At 50.2% G+C, this 21,610-nt stretch overlaps 1 protein-coding gene across 1 annotated transcript in view; it reads right to left on the bottom strand.

The window, feature by feature from the left end:
* The window catches only part of EFR3B (EFR3 homolog B), a 79,000-nt gene that overhangs the window by 5,522 nt on the left and 51,868 nt on the right, over positions 1–21,610 (bottom strand). The window contains exons 5-21 of the mRNA XM_066386334.1: positions 19,909–20,030; positions 16,772–16,921; positions 15,435–15,569; positions 14,927–15,005; positions 14,107–14,242; positions 13,707–13,868; positions 12,820–12,931; positions 12,395–12,446; positions 10,634–10,806; positions 10,101–10,176; positions 9,522–9,683; positions 8,260–8,391; positions 5,992–6,059; positions 4,943–5,070; positions 4,122–4,213; positions 2,246–2,294; positions 799–905 (exon numbers count right to left, since the gene is read on the bottom strand). Of these exons, the coding sequence (XP_066242431.1) occupies positions 799–905; positions 2,246–2,294; positions 4,122–4,213; positions 4,943–5,070; positions 5,992–6,059; positions 8,260–8,391; positions 9,522–9,683; positions 10,101–10,176; positions 10,634–10,806; positions 12,395–12,446; positions 12,820–12,931; positions 13,707–13,868; positions 14,107–14,242; positions 14,927–15,005; positions 15,435–15,569; positions 16,772–16,921; positions 19,909–20,030 (1,935 nt within the window). The remainder of the gene's footprint in view (positions 1–798; positions 906–2,245; positions 2,295–4,121; positions 4,214–4,942; positions 5,071–5,991; positions 6,060–8,259; positions 8,392–9,521; positions 9,684–10,100; positions 10,177–10,633; positions 10,807–12,394; positions 12,447–12,819; positions 12,932–13,706; positions 13,869–14,106; positions 14,243–14,926; positions 15,006–15,434; positions 15,570–16,771; positions 16,922–19,908; positions 20,031–21,610) is intronic.

The raw sequence follows: 21,610 nt of genomic DNA on the forward strand, positions 1-21,610 counted from the left end.
TACATATTTATATATTGTTAGATATAATTATTACATCTGAAATATATATGAATATGTATATTGGAAATATATATTATATAACAGGAAAGACTATTACATGTCTTTTGATAGAAAAAAGTGCAATATAATATGAATTACTTGTCAATTCTAGATGTTTACAATTTTAATTCAGTGTTACCAAGATGAACACCGTGACCAAGAAATCCTGGCATATAAAATCAACTTCAAGAAATGTTTGTGCTCTTCCTTTAAGTACAGACACGAGTCCTTGCTTCTGCCTGTCTGGGGCCCTCTCTATGGGCTCTCTTTCCCACAGCTGGCGGTCCCAGCCCCCGCCCCCGCCCCCGCCTGGGAGTGGGTCCTGCCGCAAATACTGGCCACCCTTCCTCTGCCATGGCTCCTCCCCCATCACTCTGCCACGTGACAGCCGCAAAGGCACCACCAACCTCGCTGAGTAGTCACAGGAATGACCAAAGCTAATGCAAGCTGTTTTGGGGCACAGTGAGTGCTGTTTAGTACTTGCTGTTATGATAATAATTACCATCTGTCTGTTTGATACAGGAGCTCCTGAGGTCAGGACTTCTCCTATGAAAAGGGTGAGGTCTGGAGGCCTGTACGACTGACAGCCAAGTCTTTGGGTTCACAGGGAAACAATGTAGGGCCAGGGCATTGTTGGTATCGGAACCCTAATTTGTGGGTGACAAAAGCACCAAGTTCTTCTAGAAACTCAGTCCTGCCCTGGACCAAATGCAGTGTCCGTTTGGTCCCCGAGGCCCCGCCCGGGTGGGTCTCACTCACCCGGGCCCCGCAGTGTGCTGCAATCTCCTCGAAGGGCGCCTTCTGGAACTTCTCCACCACCTGCCGCCGCCGCTCACGCTCCAGCTCCTCGACTGCCACACTGTCCACTGCGGCACAGAGTAAGCTGGCCCTCAGGTTCCGCCCTGCTGCTGCTGGGTGGGGACTGGAGAGGGCGCAGACAGGGTGGGCCGTCCCGGGAGCTCTGGCTGGGACCACGGCTTGGGCTCTCCCCTCTGCTGATGGGCAGGGGGCGGTGGCATGGAGGCTGTGGTGCCATTCCTTGGCCCCAGGAGGGCTAGACATTTTACTGATTTTGTCTGAGGACTCAGCCTCCTTCTTTGTGTGAGGATTTGAGACCTGGTTGAATGGATCCTTAAGTTGGGCTTTTAAAGCCCCACATAGCTAAACTGCCACCAACACTCCTAACCAGAAGTTCCTGGGACAAGAAGTATTCTGGTGGGTGGAGGTGGGGGGTTGAAATGGGACATCATCAATGAAAAAGCCAGAGAGCTCACAAAAGCCAGTGCAGAAGCCCCATGGCAGAGCAGCGTGAGGCCATTTAAGCTTCCACATACTCCTCTTGGTATCCCAAATGGGTTAGAAAAAAATGGGGAGGGGCCTCAAATATGTTCATCATTCTCTGTTTATTCGAAGGTAGAAAATGCATATGTTCTGAAAGAGTATCATCAATGACAACAAAATAAAAAAGTTTTGGCATTTGGGCTCTGGCCAGGTAGTGCATTTGGTTACAGCATTGTCCCGATACACCAAGGTTGCAGGTTTGATCCCTGATCAGGGCACATGCAAGATCAACCAATGAATGCATAAATAAGTAGAACAACAAATCGATGTTACTTCTCTCTTTCTCTCTCAAATTAAAAAATAAAATAAAAGATTTGACATTTGAAGACATAATTAGTCATCAGCATCAGAAAAATCCTGTCATTTGGAATACTCCATTGACCAATAATTCAGACAGAAGACGTAATACTGCATTTTAAAATCAATTGCCATTATTAAATAACCAATGATTTGTCTTTAATAGCTTTCATTGGTCAACTTGTTCTTTTGTATCACATTCTACCAAAAGATAGTCAAAAAAAGGTTTGACACAATTATACACAAATACACAATTATACACAATTAGTTTTTACCGGGCTGGCTCTAACCCTCAGTGGATTACTTTTAAAGGCAGCTGTCAGTAGCAAAAGGATTTCTGGACCTAAGGTACACGGGGCAACACTGCTGATCCCATCCGAAGAGCACGACTTTTGATTGCAACTTTGGTAGTTGAAATGAGTTCAGAGGAAGCCACCAGCCTCTGCCCTCATGTCCGTGCTGACCTGCCCTCCAGAGGGCAGCAGACAGGGTGACACACACCCACCTGCAGCCAGGACCCAGCCCTGCCCTTCCCTCCAACCCGAGTCCCTGGGGACTTCCCACTTACCAATGGCCTTCTTTAGAGTCTCATAGGTGATCTCCTCGGCTGGCACCCGCTGAGGGAGAGGGGACAAGGGTTCAGACAGGTGGAGCAGGGGCAGGGGGCAGGGGGCAGGGGGCAGCCTTGGCTTCCTCAGTTATCTGGCAGCCCACTTCTCAGAAGAACGAGTCACTGGGCAGAAACTCTCCCAGGACACCCACTTCTCACCAGGTGTGGAGGCTAATTCCTCATCAGTCTCACCTAAAAGAACTCACTGTCCCTCCCCCTGGCTTGTCCCATTAAGCTGGTGGGAGGAAAACACTGTATAGTTAAAAAAAAAAATCTACAGAGACCTAAGAGAAAATATTGGAAGCAAATATAATCTCAAATGTAGATTTCAAGAACTGAATAATATTTTTGAGGACTTATAATATTACATTATCCAGTGAGGTGATTCAAGTTTTAAATAAAGGTAAGAAATGCTGAGGTTGGACCAGGGACCCGGGTCACAGGACCTCAGTCCTCCAGAGAGCCTATTAAATGGGTTGGAGGATAATAAAATCCAAAGGAGGGTGCTCCATGGTGTGTGGCCTTCAGACCGAAGTGGAAAGTAACAAAGGAGTCTGGACTAAGCTCTGGGAATTCCCCACTAGACTATGAGCTCTTTGAAGCAAGGCCCATGACGTACTCATATTCACTTAAATATAATATCAATATTAAGTGAAAGAAACAGACACAGGAGTGAATGACCTCATTGACAAGAAGTTCAAGAAGTGACATGAATCAGGCTAGTGGCCCCCTTGGCTGGGGTCGGGGTGGGGTGCAGAGGCGGGGCTCCTGGGCAACGACACCGTTCTGTTCCCTGACTACACGGGTACATTCCTTTTGTGAAAATTCATTGAGCTGCACACTTTTTAATTTGTTTGGCATCCAATAAATGCTTGTTTTCATAGAAAAGGACAGAGGTGCAGGCATGGGATAAAGTCATTCAACAAATATTCAGTGAGCCCGACTCTTTGCAGGATTCTTGACCAGTAATTCAGTAGAAGTGGCAAAATGTGTTAGCATAGCAATTATAGGCTCTACAGGGCAGAAACTGTCCCTGTCCAAGGACTGTGCTAATTTCAATATCCACATCCTCACTCATGGAGGACATTTTCCCCACATCTCCATCCCTTCCATCTTGACCGGAAGAGTCACCATTAAACAAGTGCAGGGCACAGCACGTTGTGACTTCAACTTCCTCAGGGCTCCTTTCTCCCTCCTCCCGGCCCCTCCCCCATTTCTTTCTCATTTGAGAAGTAAATCTGGTATTTCCACTATGATTCCTTATTCTCCCTAACTCATGGTTACATCCGCTTTATTTTCTGAGGTAGCAGAAATGATGGCAGGAGAGATATCACATATTAATGTGTGCAGAGGTTAGATATGCACAGCCCTCAAGAAGAGATGGAAGAGGTTATCTCTGAGCTGCACTCTTCCCTTTGAAAGAGCACCTTTATGGGTATATCTGGAAGAAACACCATGGAAGCTATTTTCACCCTCTGCTCTCCTGTTAGGCCTTTCCAATTTGCAACATGGAGCATGTCTGTCTCCACTGTGAATGGCCAGTGACAACCAGCAAATCTCTCAAGAGCTATTTTTATGACATCCTCATGGGAGTGTAGTAGGGAGTAAGTGGATACAAATACTTTTTTCCAGATGGAAATGCCTTTGATATATATGATGACAGTAAGAAAATTGGACTTCCTTGAGAAATTTACTTTCTATGCAATCTTAAGTGTGTTGTGAAGTTAAGGGCCTGGAGCCTGGAGTGTTTGACTGCATACGAGGCAGGCGCAGGTCCCCTCCCCTGGGGACGCTGGGCTTCACCAGGACGGTGTATGGAGAAGGAGACACTCACCTCCTCCTTCTCGGGGCTGTTCCTGGATTCCACCTCCACCTGCAGGGAAATGGTTTCCCCAATGCTCTTCCTCTTGGATAAGCGATCCTCATCTAGGAAAGGAGAAGTCAGAAGCTAGAGTTCCCAGCCCTTGGGGAGCGTGCCAGGATCATGTCCCTGGCGCCATTTCCCAAGCCTGTGCCTTTGCCTTGTCCACAGTCCTCGGAGGGCTCAGTGCACATGGAGGCCACAGCTGGACTTCACGGAAGGCTGCAGGCCTCCTCTGCTGAGTTCTGCTCTTTAGGGCTAAGGTTTTGAAATCATTGATGAGCACAAAGAATCTGCTTATGACCAGAAAGCACATCTCAATTTGTATAAGTATCATCTGCTCAGAGCACTAGTGGCTGTCATTTGTGGAGCATTTACTACATGCATTTGCCCTCATCCTCTCATGTCCTTCCACACCAACCCTCTACGGCAAGCATCGTTAACATTATTATGTTACAGTCAAGGAAACTGAGACTCAGAGAGGCCAAGAGACTTGTCTAAGATTTTTCAGGAAGTAAGTTTCAGAGACCTGGGTCTCCGTAGCCCATATGTGTCACACTGGGGCCTCTCCCATCTACAGCCCAAGCTCTCCTGGGGCTGTTCCTTCTAAGAACCCTGCACTGAGGAGGAGAGGTGTGGAAATGCAGAGGATCGCACCATCGATTTCCACTATGTCTTTCAGCTCTTGTGACAACCAAGGTGCCATGGGAGGCGACTGCAGTTCCTTACACTCAGGCCCTTACTTGGCAGAGAAAAGCCAGAGGCAGGTTTGGAAGTCTGAATAGAGCTCATACCTGTCAGCTGAGGGATGTAGGGCAGGCAGAGCCTGTCTGAGTTGTAGCCACTGCCCCCCAGGACTTCACTGATCTTGCTCTGGCGGAACAGGAACTCAATCACCACTCCATCCAGATTCAGAGACAGCCTGGAAGACCAAGGAGGGAAGAAGCAAGTGAGAACCATGGGTAACTGGATGATTTCCTAATGCCTTTCCTTATTATAAAGGTATCATTCATTATACAAAATGACAGAGATGCAAATGAAAATAAAATCACCCAGAGTCCCACCTTCCAGAGATAACCTTCGGTGTGCAGAATTCTTTAGTCACATACATTAATGTACATGCACATCATCCCACCCTACCCCACATCCCTGTTCTATGACCTATGTCATGTATCTATTCTACAGTGAATAGTTCATATTAATTTCCAAACCATTGTAAAGGGGCTACTAGTCGTCTGTTGCTTGGATAGGCCATAGACATCTTATTTTTTCAGAATATCTTTTCCTCGAGTCCCTCTGATGCTGAAGTAATATTGGCCCAAAGACTACATACAGCCTGACAACGCCACTTGGATTGATGGCAGTGTCTTATCTGGAACAACTACTCCAGGATTTCTTTGCCATGGGCTTGGCCAAAGCTCCCAGAGGTGGCATCACATACCCTAGATCCCTGGTCAGCAAACTGTGGCTCGTGAGCCGCATGCAGCTCTTTGGCTCCTTGAGTGCGTCTCTTCCACAAAATACCACGTGTGGGCACTAACTACCTCAATAAGGAATGTACCTGCCTATATAGTTTAAGTTTAAAAAATTTGGCTCTCAAAGGAAATTTCAATCGTTGTACTGTTGATATTTGGCTCTGTTGACTGAGTTTGCCGACCACTGCCCTATATGATACAACACATAAAAATGGCTCAAGGTGCATATTGCAGTCACATTTGACCCAGGACCTATGGGCCACAAGTAAGGTCCACTTATGGCCATAGAGCCCACAGAAGCCGCGGCCCTGCCTCAGACCGCCCACCTTCTTCCTCAGCTGCCTGGGTATCCTGGACCATGTCCTCACCTGGGCCTCTCCACAAACACGTCCTCAGGGAGCATGTATGGAGCCTCCTTCTTCCTGGTCTCTATCACCTGCAATTTGGGAGAAATGACAAGGTGAGAACTCCGTTCAGCAGGGAGAGAGGCTCCGGGCAGGCAAATGAAAGAGCTCCTGCCCCCCTCAGATTTTCCTCCCTCCCACAGAGCACCTACAGCTAGGCTTCTGAGGGAGGACCTCGGGTCACTGTGACCCTCAGAACAGCCCAGGAGGTCTGCTCAAGCTGACCCCAGTGACACATATGCATTAAATGTCATCCAAATGCAGGGAACTTGGCTCCCAAGAGACTGTTCTTTCTTGCTTCTGTGACCTACTCCGGTTTTCCCTTTAAACCTGAAAAATGGAGCATAGGTCACCCCATTCCCTAATCCCTGGTGCATTGCAAACACATCCTGATGGACAGTGACATCTTGAGTTTCCCTCAGTATCCTTGGCAAATTTTTGACAAGGTCAAAGATTTTAAGAAGGTGAGAAGTGGGAGGATATCTGGCAGGCAAGTATGTGGGCGAGGTGGGTATGCAATGTTGCTACTCTTTGTAGTGAAGGGGATGTCTGGGCATCGCCTCTCCTGCACTCCCTTATCAGCCCAGAGGCGGGGAGCTCTGCCTTGCTCGGGGTGGTCCATGACACACCGACAGCACTGTCCCCCATACTCTCCTGCTCAGGCCAGCTGAGACCTGGGCTATCTTGTTTTGTTTTTTGTTTTGCTAATGCATTTTAAAGTTAATCCTATACATCATATCATTCCACCTATAAATACTTCAGTATGTTTTATTTTTATTTTTTTATTTTATATTTTTTGTATTTTTCTGAAGCTGGAAACGGGGAGAGACAGTCAGACAGACTCCCGCATGCGCCCGACCGGGATCCACCAGGCACGCCCACCAGGGGCGACGCTCTGCCCCTCCGGGGCGTCGCTCTGCCGAGACCAGAGCCACTCTAGCGCCTGGGGCAGAGGCCAAGGAGCCATCTCCAGCGCCCGGGCCATCTTTGCTCCAATGGAGCCTCGGCTGCGGGAGGGGAAGAGAGAGACAGAGAGGAAGGAGGGGGTGGGGGTGGAGAAGCAAATGGGCGCTTCTCCTATGTGCCCTGGCCAGGAATCGAACCCAGGTCCCCTGCACGCCAGGCCGACGCTCTACCGCTGAGTCAACCGGCCAGGGCCACTTCAGTATGTTTTAAAATGTCTTTTGCGACAAATGAGAACATTTGACAATAGACTGGGTATTGGGTAATACCAAGGCATTAGTGATAGTTTAATTAAGTATGTTAATAGCATAGCAATTATGTCAGAAGGTGTCCATTTTTTTAGATCTAAATATTGATATAAGCCCTGGCTGGTTGGCTCAGTGGTAGAGCATCAGTCTGGTGTGTGAAAGTCCCGGGTTTGATTCATGGTCAGGGCACACAGGAGAAGCAACTGTTTGCTTCTCCACCTTCCCCTCCCTCTTCTTCCTCTCTCTTTCTCCCTCTCTTTTACCCTCCGACAGCCATGGTTCAAACAGTTTGAGCAATTTGACCCCAGGAGCTGAGGATGGCTCCATGGCCTCGCCTCAGCACTAAAATAGCTTGGTTGCCGAGCAACAGAGCAGTGGCCCCAGATGGGCAGAGCATCATCCTGTAGGGGGTTTGCTGGGTGGATCCCAGTCAGGGCACATGCAGGAGTCTGTCTCTGCCTCCCTGCCTCCTGCCTCTCACTTAATAAAAATAATAATAAATACTGATATATGTATGGGTGAAATGACATGATAACCTCTTAAAAATTTTTCAGCAAAGGAAAAGGAAAAGAAAAAGAAAAGGAGCAAACGTGGAAAACTTCATAACTGTTTAATCTGCATGATAGCTATCAGGATGGTCATTGCTTACTCAGTTTTTGTTTTATTTGAAAACTTTCATGACAAAACTTTTTTAATGAGTAATTTAGACCCATGACATGAGGGGTGTGTGTGCAGTAGCATAGAGGGGCAGGAAGTAGAGTGGGACAGGTAACAGGTGAAGAAGGGGAATAGAACCCCGCTTGTGCCTGGCCCACCCTGTCGTGTGACATCATCACACAGGAGGAAATGCTGCTGCTAGTAACTTCTCACATTATTAGTTCTTATGTCAACTGTTTTCTTCAATACCTAGAATATGCCCAGGGCTCGTGCAATTGAGGGAAAGTTCTGGCGAGAGCCCAAGTCGAGGGCTATCTGAGCTCTCCTGGTCACGAGGACATCTCAGGGTCATGAGGACACCAACCTCATGGATGTGCTGGCAGAAGGCAGGCACTGCCGTGAGCTGGCTGATGAGGTTCAGGTAGGCTGCGCCCAGCGCATACAGGGCGCAGCGGTTGTACACAGGCAAGTTCTCTTCATTGACCTGGGCCAAGTCCTGCAGCAACACAGAGGGGCCTTTGCAGTTTTTAACTGACAAGTATATACCGGTGCCTATCCTCCACTTAACCTCTCCCCAGCCATCAGGAGATGGCCCACTGTTCTAGACTAAGTGTTTAGCCCCATAATTTCCTGGAAGTCAGAAGCCATCCTTATTAAGGCTAAAGTGAATGGTCCCTTGAACTATCCATGAGAGGCAGTGACCTTAACCCCCCCACTTTGCAGTTCCAGCTTTAGTGAGTGACTCTGATGGTCCAAACCCTTGTTGTTACGCCCACCTCTAGATTGCGGCTTCCTTCACTATGGCCCTTGGCTGATTCTTGGAGGACTGGATTGGCTTGTTACATTGGGTCCACATGTTAAACTGAGAAAGTTATGGGAGTTACTAAGGGATCTAAGGGATTAGCATACAAAGGAATCTCAAATTCTAGAATGAAGACAATCAGAGCATCTGGGTTAGCCTTGAACAACGTAGCACTGCCAAGCAGGAGGCCCAAGACTCGCCACCATTGAACTTCCAGGCTTGCCGCAATTCAGGGTACAATGCTCACCTAGCTTCAGGCCACTGGAGACCCTTATTTTGAGGTCTGAAGGACACACCCCGCTGCCTACACTGTACTTCCGCCCAGGCAGACCTCAAAAGTCTAAAGCCCTATGTAGTGCCATACTGCCTGCCTAAGAGTCACAGAGAGGCCTGTTGAATCGACAGGCCCGCAGGCTCAGGGGCAGACCTGGGAAGACAAATTTTTAGTAAATGTTTGAGGTGATTCAGAAGCACAGCCAAGTATGGGAACCACACGATTGCTTTGGGATCACTCAGGGCTTATACGCCCTCTTGGCAATCCTTGGAGTCCCATTCAAGAGACTGACATACGAGGGACTAAAAGGTATTTTTTGAATGACCCTGTTTCCCAGGTGTCTTTTAGCCCGAGAATGGGCCAAAGCCATGAATTAAGCATTCTTCAGTGGTTCCCCTACAGGGCCATGGTTTGTGGCCTTCATGGAGGAATGGCCAACCAAGGGCATGGTATTCCTGGGCTCCAAAGTAATTGTGCAGCAGTTGCTCCTCAGCACTCTACTTAGTGCTTGGTCACAACAGGTTCCATGGCCTGCCCACAGCAGTCCTACCTGAACAGCCAGCACCAGGCGGATAAGGTCTACCACCACCTCCTCGTTGGCCAGCTCGATGCTGATGAGCGCCAGCAAGCCGTAGAGCGCCTCGTAGTGCTTCTGCATGTTCGTTTCCTCCTTACAGCTCAGGTAGATGTGCCTGTAGAGCTGCTGGGAGTGCTGGGGAGGGGGCCAGGGTACGGGCAAGGCCACAGTGTCAGGGTGGGGACAGGAGGAGCAAGGAGAATAGAAAAACCAATGGGGAGGGGGTGGGAAAGCTGTGTGTGCCCCACCCTCAGGGAGAGGAGGCCTTGAAGCAGACCCCAGTGGACGTAAATATGTGCAGGAGTGCATATTTAGGGATGGCTGGGTCCGGTCAGGCAGCAGCAAAAGGAGCAGAATAGTCACTGGCCTTGGTACTCATTTGGCCTTGATGATGAGTATGACCCTGGGGTTGACCCTCAGAGGGGTCGGCTGCTCATCCTGCCTAAGCACAGACAAAGAGGGAGGAGGCTGGCTCAGGAGCAGTGGTCAGCAGTGACGTGGGGGCTGGAAGGTCAGTGTCCACAGGGCCTGACCTGCCCAGGATTTGCTAACCTTCTTCATGAAGACAGTGTCCTGTCGGGAACACTTGTCCACTTTCAGCTTCAGGACAGAGATGTCACTGAGGGTACTGGAAGGGGATATGAGAAGCCACCTTAGCCCTGTGTGATGCCAGTCAGAGCTCATGTGGTGTCACAGGGCTTTATCCCAATGTCATTAGTTGCACCAAATACCCCTGGTGCTCTCTAGTGCTGGTTCCTTGTCCGCTCGCTACATTCTCCCAAGTTCTTTAGTTCCTGTCCCTTTTTCTTAAACATTGTTCTAGATTATGCTCTTCCTCCCAACCTGAAAACTCCTTTTAGTACATGTGTTCTTTATTTCCCAAATCTCCAATCCATACCCATTTGCCCCCAGGCCAAGTGCCCTTTCAGTCGCTCCTCCACTCATGGGACCCCAGGGTCAATGTCCATAGTCAGTTCTCTGGTGGGTCTCATCGGATCTCTGAATGGTCCTCCAACCTGCATGTGTGGCCCTATTGGGAGTCTTCTCCCATCATACATCATCAGGGGAGGAGACCCCAACTTCACCTGATGGAAGAGAACTTATGGTGGTTGCCATGACGATCAATGAAACTGATGAGAATTTCTAGGACGAAGAGACGAATCTCGGCATCATCCATGAGGGCAGTGGACAGAAGGCGGTCGAGGAAGTTGCTAGGCAGGGCTGACATCATGTTGTTACACTGGAAACCTGTGGAGACCTACAAAGGAGCCCAGGATGACCATGCTTAAGAGTGCTGCCGCCCTCAGGTGTAGTGGGAGATGGAAGAGCAGACAGCAGAGGTTGGGTCAGAAGCATCCATCCTTCCTGAGCATCTCTCAGTCCAGTTCCCCTGGTCCAGATCCCCCAGTTGAGACCTACCCAGGGCCCTGGATGCCTTAGGCAACTTTTTTGAATATGCCAACATCCACCCAGACAACTTGCTTAGCTCTGCTCAGTAGGCATGTGATTTGATGGGGGACAGTGTGCAGGAATCTTAAGTGGTTAAAAGCAAGCAAGGGATGTGCCTTGGAGGGGGGCCTGAGGCAAGAAGCCTCTGAACTCTTGTTCCAGGCCTTCAGGGCACAACAGAAGACTTACTGTGAAAACAATGCCCTACTAAGAGTGCAACAGTCACAAAGAAGTGGAGAGACAGTGTAAGAACTCAGAGCTTGGCTGAGGAGTCAGGACCCACACTTGTGGCAACAACCATGAGCACACACAGCATTTGGTCTCATCTCTTCCTGCATGGCCACAAAGGAGGCTTCTGATCAAAGCGAGTTGGCACTGGCACATCATATGTGATGTCAGAGCAGTCAAAAGCAGCAAAACATATTTACTGTCAAGTCCATATATTATAAAACAAGGCCCTTGATGATTCAGCAGGCCCTGGAGGATCTAGCGAAACCTGGTGCCATCCATAGTAACATGGGTGTTCACCAAAGGGGGATGTATCTGAGCGCGTACCAAACTGTCACCTTAATAAGATGCTGGGTACAAATCAAAGAGGGTACACTCAACAAAGAAATGGCAGGAGTACATCGAGGGAGGAGGTAACCTGATGTGGGCAGAGTTATCATGAAAAGTCTTTATAAAAACAGTGACATGAAAGGCGTGGGCGGGGGAGGGGGAAGGGCAAGCACGAGTGATATGTGGTGAGTGAGGAGACATGGAGATAAGAGCAGCTCGGAGAACCATCTGGTGGTTAGATGTCCACTGTTTGGGCCAGGGCTGTGCATACAGATAACTGGGGGTTTGTCACAGACCCCACCCAGACTGATGGCTCAGAACCTTCAGGGAATCTCTAGAGGTAACAAGTTGGTCATGGTGACGTCTGAGAGCAACGAACCTCATCCCCAGTGATGGTTGCAGAGCTGTAAAAACAGGAATCTAAAACACTGATGAAGAAGAAGCATGTGGCTGGGAGCCTGAGGTGAGCACAGTGCCAAGGGGGACGCAGGGGGGGAGGGTCAGGGCAGCTCCTTGGAGGGGAACGGGCAGGAAGCAACCGATTCCATCTCAATACAGAGCTAATGCTCCAGGGACAACGCTATCAGTAACTGATAAAGAACCTCTGTGAAAACTAGAAAGTGGCACCATCTGCTCTGAATGACCCAGCTCTGTGTGTGCCCAGCCAGGCTAGTGAGCGGGACACAGGCTGGATCTCAGTCCCCACCTCATCTCTTTGGATGACACATTTGTGCAGCGTGTAACCCGCACAGTACAGAGGTATGTTATAGCCGTCCCCAGCCTTGGAAGGAGTGTCCCCCTGCAGAGGCAGAGCAGGAGTGGGGGCAGGAGAGGCTCACCTGGAGGAGGGATTTCAGCAGCATGATCTGGGTCAGCCGGTTCCTGTTCTCCCTGCGGGTCAGAAATACACACACTCACCAGGATGGTGATTTGGGCGGAGACCCCACACTTGCCCGCATAGTTCTCCCTTGTGATTACATTTTCCATGAGGCTTAGCTTGTTGGGTTACCCAAGAGAGTGACTTCCAGAGTCAGGAAGCAGAGCAGGGAATTAACGGCTCCCCCTAAGGCAGGAGGTAGTTGTGGGAGGGTGGGGGGGAGGTGGCAGCCCGAGTAACTGCTGTGGGACCCAAGGGCCCCTCTAAAGGCTGCTGAGGGATTTGAGAGTAGAATAAGAGAAGAGAGAAGGCAACGTGGGAAAGGGTAGCTGGGGTGGGACCTGGGCCAGGAGAGAAGGAAGCGGGAGGGAGGCACAATCGACTTACCCTGTCCTCCCTGTCTCCATGGGGTGATGCAGAGAAGGCAGCGGGACCTTGCTCATGATGAAGAGGATCACCTCCGAGCGCTGATAAGTGGGCAACGTGCTGGCGAAGGAGCCTGCAGGAAAAAGATGGTGGAGAGGGTTGGCCCAGGCAAAGCCAAGAGCTTCCAGGGTCTCTTGCTCAGCCTTTCAGCTAAGCAACTACTCTAGACATTACTAGGCTGCTTCTCTGGGGGACAGTTAAGACCCAGAGGAGAAACCTAGGGGACTCTGGAGGGCTCCCCCTGGCACCAGGTCCTGCACTTGCTATTCCCGAGCCCGAGGCTGAGGTCTCTGGGATAGCGAACCGGACCCTGGGAGCAGGGCAGCAACCCCGGGTGCCCACCTAGGCTCTGTCCCGGCTGTCTGCTGGGTGACCTTGAGTAAGTCATACCTCCCTGACCAAAAGTGATGAGCCTTCCACGTGAGGGGGCTCTACAGTTCTCATCCACACCCATGTGCACGCACATATTCTCCACGGTTGTCTCCCTTTCCTCTTTCCTCCCTTTTCTTTTCCTCACTCCCAGCCTAACCTCTAGTCCCACAAACTTGGAAGCACCAGGCAGGCCTAATGGGGACATGCTTTTTCTTCATCAGGAAGAGTTTGTCTCTCTGAGCCTGTGATCTGAAGTTGGGGCTGGGAAACCCATGGAGATTGATCCGGGCTCTCGCTCAGGTCTGGCTGGGGGCTGCGCGCAGCGCACTGTGGGCTGGCTCCATTTCCCCACAGTGTTGGTAAATAACATGAACAGATGACAATCCTACAATACTCTGGGCTGAAGTCCTTGTGAGGGTCATCCCGGGAGCAGTCTCTTCCAGGCCTCGCCCACACGCCCCTCCCTGGGCCCGCACCTATAGTCTTGATGACAGCCTCCTGGAACATGCGCTCTTCATGCTCCTTGATGATCTTGGTGCCCAGGCTGACCGCCCCGTCGTAGCTCCCGGTCAGGGCGTAGTCGATGCTGAGCCGCAGCTGCCGCAGCAGGGTGTTGAACATCTCCAGCACCGTGGGCCCTGAGGGCGGCGGGTGAGAAACCCCAGATCCAGGGCTGGCACCGCTCATCCTTCCCTGCCCTGCACTTCCACCAGGGGCTTCCTCTGCCCCCACCTCCCCGGCTGATTGTCCTCCAGAGGAAAACCGGCTCCAAAGCCTCCTAAGGCGCCCTGCTCTTTTCTGGAAGGGGAAGCAGCCTCCCGCAGTTCTTTGTCCTTGAGGGGTTCCTAGACCCCACTCCTTCCAGGCCCACCTTACCCACGGAGCCGGTGGCTGCGATGACCGCGGCCTCCGACAGGACCTCCACGATGCCCGCCCGGACAGTGGCCGCGCTGCGGCTGTTGGCATCCAGGTGGCTCAGGAGCTGCTGGATAACCAGGTGGGAGTGCTGCGGCTGGAGGGAGGAAGACGTGCTGGTCCCCAAACAGCAACCCCCACACGGCCTAGGAGCCAGGGCAGCCCTGAAGTGGGACCCAAAGGCCAGACTGGACAAAAGGGAGATGCCCTGGTTCCTTTCCCCAAGCCCCGAGCCCCTGATCCAACAAGGAGCAAAGCCAGATCCCAGCGAAGACCTGGATTTCCACATTTTTCCTGGGCCCTTTCACTCCAAATGGGTCAGAAGTCAACTTAAAAATACTGTCTTCCTTTTCATGTCTTTCCCATGTCTTATTGGTAAGGGCCATGGGAGGCCCCATGGTTTAGTCTACTGCTGTTCAAGGTGTGGCCCGTGGTCTGATGACAATTCAAACTCTCCCGATGCCTGTTTATTCCGCGAGGAGTACAGAGACTGCATAAGTGCTCAGTAAGCAACCGGGCACTGCTGTGGCGGCCACGCCTGGTCTGTGGGCTTCTACTTTGCACATACTTTTTATTTAATTTTTTTTTACGAATTCTTTTAAATTGTACTTTATAAAGTGTTGGTCTGTGATGGATTAGAAATGAAACTGAACAGGTCATTCTCTACAGCAAGGCTAAGCAGAACCGGTACAGTCGGTTGGCTTTGTCTCTAAGAGCACTGTCTTGCTCCCAGAGGTGCCCTTGGCCAGGGGGACAAGCTGCACCAGGGGAGACACCATACCTGAATTGAATACATGATGATTTTAAAGCAACGGATGGCAAACACCTTGGGTTCCCACAGAGAATGGTTATCCAAATGGCTGCGAGAGAGAAAATATGGTGAAAGAGCTATGAAACACAAAGTGATGTTAGGGAGGAGAGATAAGTTTGGCAGGAGAGGGATACCTCCCAGAGACCCAGCCTCACATCGTCCAGGTGAGTGAGAGAGGGAAGCACGAGGGACCTCAGGACAGTCCCAAGCCCAGAGATCAAGGGACAGGGCTCTGCAGCTGTGGATTCAGGAGTGAACCAGGTACCTTTCTTCACTCTGGGGACCCTTCTACCAACTCTTCTCCCCAAAACTGTGGCCACAGTGTGGTAGCTTTTGTGGTCCCAATGCAGGGAACACAGGCACAGAGAAGGGACCAGCTTGGGCACAGCACCACAACCATAACACCACCTCCCTTTCTCCCTGATTCAGCAAGTAGATGCTGGGACCTGGAACTGTTCGCTTGGGGGTGGGGACTCACATGAGAACAGGCTTGATGGCGTTTTTGATGTTGCCAAAGGCAGCCCGGCCCAGCAGCTCCCGAAGGCACCTCTCAGCCAGCTCTGCCGGGTTCTCCTTTTCCTTCTCTGGCGCTTGGAGGGGCGAGGGGGACCGGCTGCAGGAACACACAGCCTGGTCGGTGGAGGATGGAGGGCAAAGCGGGGAGCCAGCCTTTGTGCATGCCTGAGATTCCGTGCTGCATCCACGCAAATGGTGGCAGCAGGACAAGCCGGAATTTGATGTAGGTCACAGGGGAGATGTCAGGGCTATCAGAAATTAAATGCAGTAAAGACGCCGGGAGTGGAGGAAGGTTGTGGGAGAAGGGACAAAGTTTTTCTGGAAATCCTTAAGGACAGGCCTGATGGGCCTCTGTCAGAAGAATAGATACCCTGAACACCAGGGGCCTGGTGAGGCACAGACCACAGGAACCTCCATGCCCCTATGGCTTTGGGAGGAAGAGACAGAGATGTGATATGAAGAGAGGTGAGCAGGATAGCAGAAAGCAAAAGAAAGTGGGAGAGAGGACAAGAGAAAGGAGAAAAGGTTGGCTCAGGTGTGATTCAGTGGTACCTGCATCACAGGAGGTGGACCAAGTTCGGCACAGAAGGATCCCCAAGACTCCAGGCCTTGAGACTACAGGCCAATCTTGTCAATGACGTGCGAATCCAGAAACAGCCACCAGAGGGCAAGCTTACTTTCCCTGCCTGACTAGCAGCACAGGCTCAACAGACAGAAGGCGAGGGATCCAACCCCTTCCACCAGTGTCATGTATAGCCAAGATGGACATGGACGTGAACACTTCCCTCCACCCCATCTCCAGAGGGGAAGGGCAAAAGGTGGGGACAGGTTGAATGCCAGGTCTGGAGGCTTCCGAATTAAAACCCAATCTCTGCAATTTGTACTGAGGAGCTGCTGGCTGGTCAGGCAGGCATGTTATAAAGGCCTGAAATACCATTAGGAAGTGAGGGAGGAAGGAAGGTCATGGAGGGAAAGTCATCAGTAATTGGAGCCCTGCAAGGCATTTTAAAACCTCCTTGGCCTGCTGCTTCCAGAGAGACAGCGATAACCAGAGTCTTGGTTCTTTGTTCTCCCCCAGGGAGCCCAGCACCCCCACGGTCAGCCCTGCATGAACACAGACCATCAGGGGCACGGCAAGCTGGCAGAAAGCCAGCCCTGGACTCACTGTAGAACGAGCCATAAAGCCAAGCTCCCCGGCCTCATGGCTAGGTTTTAGCAAACAGCCAGGGGAGGCAGCCTGGTCAGGGGGGCGGGGGGCAACATGTGTTTGCTGTCCGAGCTCTACCCGGGCCTGCTCACCTCTCTGCCTCCTCTACGTGCTGCAAGTTGAAAAGCAGTGATGGGACAATCTTGTCCATGTGCTGTGGGTCCCAGATATTGGCCTGCAGTTCATCATTCACCGTCTTCCTCACCACCCCTTGCAGTCCTTTGATGCCCGAAATCCGGATTCTGTAGGGAAAGGGGTGAGACAGGGCAATGATATCCTTCAACCCAAAGGAGTCCAGCTTCTGTGGCAGGTGCAGGGGTCACGGGTGCATTCATCCTTCAAAGGGCAGAATGGAGTCCCCTTTCTGCTCTTCCTGTGACTTGGGCTCCCGGGAGGCTGGCTTCTTATGCTGGAGGACGCGAGCCCAGGAGGCCAGGTTTCCTGGCTGTCTTTGCCCTGGAACCGCCCAGGCAATGTCACTAAGGTTCCAGGTGCTTCAGGCTTCCTCTGCTTAGTATTCAGCTGGGTTTGTTCCAGCTTGAGCCCAAGATACAGGAGCTCACTGTGATGCCAAGAACTGACCAGTTTGATTCCAGGGCTATGAGCAACTTGCAAGTGAAGAGGGGGGACCTGAAGGGAGAGGCATAGGGCTACCAGGTTCTCTTGGCAAAAAAGGGTTTAGCTAGCTGGGGCTAAGCTAGTGAGAAACCACAGGGGAAATCGAGTCACAGCACAGCGGAGATCCCTTTCACCCACCCCTAGTCCCTAATGTGCTGCCCCAGGGTCAGTGTGGTCCTGCAGGAGGGGTCCCTCTTTACTGGCCATTTATTTCAGCTTGAAGTTCCTTTTTTCTCTTTTCAATTAAACTTTTTTTCTAATTATAAAATAATATATGCAAAGTATAGAAAAGTATAAAGAAGAATTATCCCTACCGTAACCACTCATAGATAATCATTACTGGCATTTTGGTGTCTATCTTTTATTCTGCATGCAAACTATAGCAGAATTAAGAACCTGTCCCATATGTAATATGCATTTTCCCTATAACATTCAATCATTTTTCTATATCATTAACTCTTCATAACATACATGATGTATTTTTATAAGAACTTTCTAAACTGGTCCCTTATTGATCATTTCAGTTGTTTCTAAATTTTTAGCTACTATCATAATGCTACAATGGACGTTTCTATATCAAAGATTTTACTACATTTGAAATCATTGCCATGAGTGGAATTATTGAATCAAAGCTAAGAAATGAAAGACTCCCAACACTCAAATAACTCTCCCATCCGAGTGCACCGTGGGAGCACAGCCCAGGGAGCCCATGACTGGTTCGGGGAGTGGGAGGCAGGGGACCTGCCCAGAGTCATTCCACGGACATAGTCTTGGAAGCTTTGGGAACTGGCCACCCCGGGGGCAGGGGTGGAGGGATTCATTTCTTGTTTCTCCAACCCTGACCATCAATTATGAGGAGCAAGCAGTCGTTAGGTGCCCACAAGCCTCCCTGACCCTGCTGTTGCTCAAAATGTGACACACGGGGCCCCTCTGAGGTGCTGATGCATCAGCTGAGTTCTGGTACAAACCACTGAAGAGCTGGTCTACCATGGACACGCTGGCCACAGAAACTCCAGCCCCCAGCCGCCCCTCTTCCCCGACTCCTCCCGAAGCTTTGCTGTCAGGAGAGCTTAGACCCTCTTCCTCCTTCCTTCCCCTTTTCCAACACGTCCTCTAGTTTCATATAGCTCCCCCGGTTGATAATACACTTTGTAGGCAGGGACCTAATTCTAACCCTTTTGGACCCTACAGCTCCAAGGACAATGGGTGCCACAGTTCACCTACATTACCGCTTCCTCAGTCTGGTGCCGTGTCCTGCTTTATCTATCTGTGTCAGCACACAGTCATGTAATTTGTGACTTTATTTGAGGGGCTTTTTTTTTTTTCCAGGGACAGAGAGAGAGTCAGAGAGGGATAGATAGGGACAGACAGGAAGGGAGAGAGATGAGAAGCATCAATCATCAGTTTTTCATTGAGACACCTTAGTTGTTCACTGATTGCTTTTTCATATGTGCCTTGACTGGGGGGCTACAGCAGACCGAGTAACCCCTTGGTCAAGCCAGTGACCTTGGGTCCAAGCTGGTGAGCTTTTTGCTCAAGCCAGATGAGCCCGCGCTCAAGCTGGCGACCTCGGGGTCTTGAACCTGAGTCTCTGCATCCCAGTCCGATGCTCTATCCACTGCGCCACCACCTGGTCAGGCTGAGGGGTTTTATTTCTATGTGGGCCAATGTATTTCTGTGATTTAAGTGTGTTTTTCACCTTGGAGTATGTGTATGTAAATGTATTCTGTAATTCAAGGTATTTATCTGGAACATTCATTCATTCATTCATTCACAAACTCAACAAATATTTGTTGAACACCTGCTGCTCTCCAGACACTGATTTAGCATTTGGGATGCATCAGTGAACAAAACAATGGTTGCTGCCCTCACAGTCTTACATTTTAGTGGGGAGTATCAGACAATGAGTAAGAAACATAGTAAGCAAATTATGAAGCATGTTTGAAGAGGATGAGTACTGTGAGGAAAGAAAAACAGAGCAGGGTGAGGGTGTGGGGGGATGTTCAGGGACAGGAGTCATTGCCAAGGGGGCCTATGATCCAGGCTTGAAGGAGGTGAAGGACCTCTGCAGACCCACGGAGGAAGTATTCCAAGCACAGGAACAGACTCTGCAAAGGCCCTGGGGCAGCAAGGAGGCCTGCGTGGCTAGAGGGGCAGGAGTGGGGGAGAGTGGAGGAGACGAAGTCAGGAGGGCAGTGGGGATAAGTCGATGTGAGCGAGGACTTTGCTTTTTATTGGTGGGCAGATACTTTAATTTAGTGTGAGTGTTTCAGGGTGCATAAAGGCATGTACCTCTGAACAAAAGAGCACAGGTGTATGCATGTGTGTGGGCTGACATTGGCTCTCAAACTGGGCTCACAGGACCCTTATCTTACATCTGCCTCTTTTTCTGCCCTAGGGACTGTTTCTTTAGAAAGCACGTGTTGGGAGCGAGCCCAGCACTGCCTGCTTGCCCACCTAAGTTCCACCAGGTGCTCTTTCCTACCCAGAAAAGTCAGAGCAGAGGCAACACCTGTGGGATCAGATAACACAACCCAGGCTGGGAACTCTGTAAGACCCATTGATACTTCTGTCACAAACCGTGCATACCCCTTTGCCTGCCACTACTCACTTTGTTTTGATTTCCAAGTCATCATGGCTGGAGTGGCACATTTCACTGAAGCGGGACACAAAGAAGTCATAGCTCCGGTGATAGGATGGGGTATCCTCCTCGATGTTGGCAAACTTCACAAACTATCCAACGTGGGAGAGAGAAACGCATGTGAAAGGTGACATGCTGTGCTCCTCACCTTTGAGCTTTGGTACTTGGTGTCTCCGGGCCCCCAGCCATATTAAAGCCAGGGGCCAAACACATCCCTTGAACCACCCAGCCCAGACTCAGCGCTGGTCCGCCTCTGAGAGCACACTGAGTTCAAAATCCTGCTCCCAGTTCCTGTCTCCATGACAAGACCAGATCTGGGTCCTTTTCAGCCCTTCCCAGCTGGGGTGAGCAGAGGACAGAAGAGACCATAAGCTTGACCATGACCATGAACTTGGGCTTGAACTTGACCTTGCACCTGTCCGTAAACCATCAGCTTTCTGCAGACACTAAAGCAAACATCAACACAGGTTTGGAGTACAAAAGAAGTCAAAAACACAATCTCAGGGTCTATGAATCTATGAATGGCACTGTTTCCTTAGCAGCTTGCTAGGTTTTTAATGGGGAGAATAAAGGGAGAAAACTGAGTATCTTAGTTTTCACTTGGTCATCTTGCAAAATGGTAAACTCCATGAAGGCAGTCAGGATCTTATGAGTAATTCTGCATTTATTTCCATTAGAAATAAAGAAATAAATAACTTCTAAAAAAATCTTCTCCCACAAAGTGAAATTGACAGACCCTTAAATAGATGTCAGCTAAATGTAAGAACCTGAGCCGTAGCCTGAGCCTGAGCCACAGCCGCAGCCGCAGCCGGAGCCGGAGCCACAGCCGGAGCCACAGCCGCAGCCGGAGCCACAGCTGCAGCCGGAGCCGCAGCCGCAGCCGCAGCCGCAGCCGGAGCCGCAGCTGGAGCCGGAGCCACAGGCCTAGTTGCTCCGGAGCCACACATCGAATGTGAATTGATCGTGACCATGACCTTGAATCTGATCGTGACGTGAACCTGACCATAACCATGAAGTTGACCAGAATTCAACTCAACTCTGACACTACTTACCCAGAGACAGCATCAGGTTCCACGGTCAAGGGTTCAGTCTTATAAGACTGCCCCCACTTCAGACTCTAGTCGCAAGCCCAGGTGTAAAGGGGGGAATTCCCATTACTCCCTCTTTGGGTTTATTAATTTGCTAAAGTGGCTCACAGAACTCAGAGAAGCATTTTACTTACTATGTATATCACCAGTTTATTATAATAAACTGGTTTTTATTATATATTATAATTATATATATTAAAATAAAAGGATCTAACTCAGGAACAGCCAGACAGAATAGGTGCGGAGGGCATGGTATGTGAAAAGAGGTGAGGCACTTCTGTGCTCTCTCCAAAATTGCCACCCTCTCCACATCTCCAAGTGTTCACCAACCCCGAGGCTCTCCAAACCCCGATCTTTTGGGTTTTATGGAGGCTTCATTGCCCAGATATGATTGATTGAATCATTGGCTATTGGTGGTGGAACTCAACCTTCAGACCCTCTTCTCTCCTTGGAGGTTGTGAGGGGCACTGAAATTTCCAGCTCTCTAATCACATGGTTGGGTCTCCTCCAAAATCACCTTATTAACATAAACCCCTGTTGTGGTGGAAAGGGATGCTATGAATACCAAAAACCTATTTCACCTT

Source organism: Saccopteryx leptura, chromosome 5, assembly GCF_036850995.1.
Source record: "Saccopteryx leptura isolate mSacLep1 chromosome 5, mSacLep1_pri_phased_curated, whole genome shotgun sequence".
Taxonomy (NCBI): domain Eukaryota; kingdom Metazoa; phylum Chordata; class Mammalia; order Chiroptera; family Emballonuridae; genus Saccopteryx; species Saccopteryx leptura.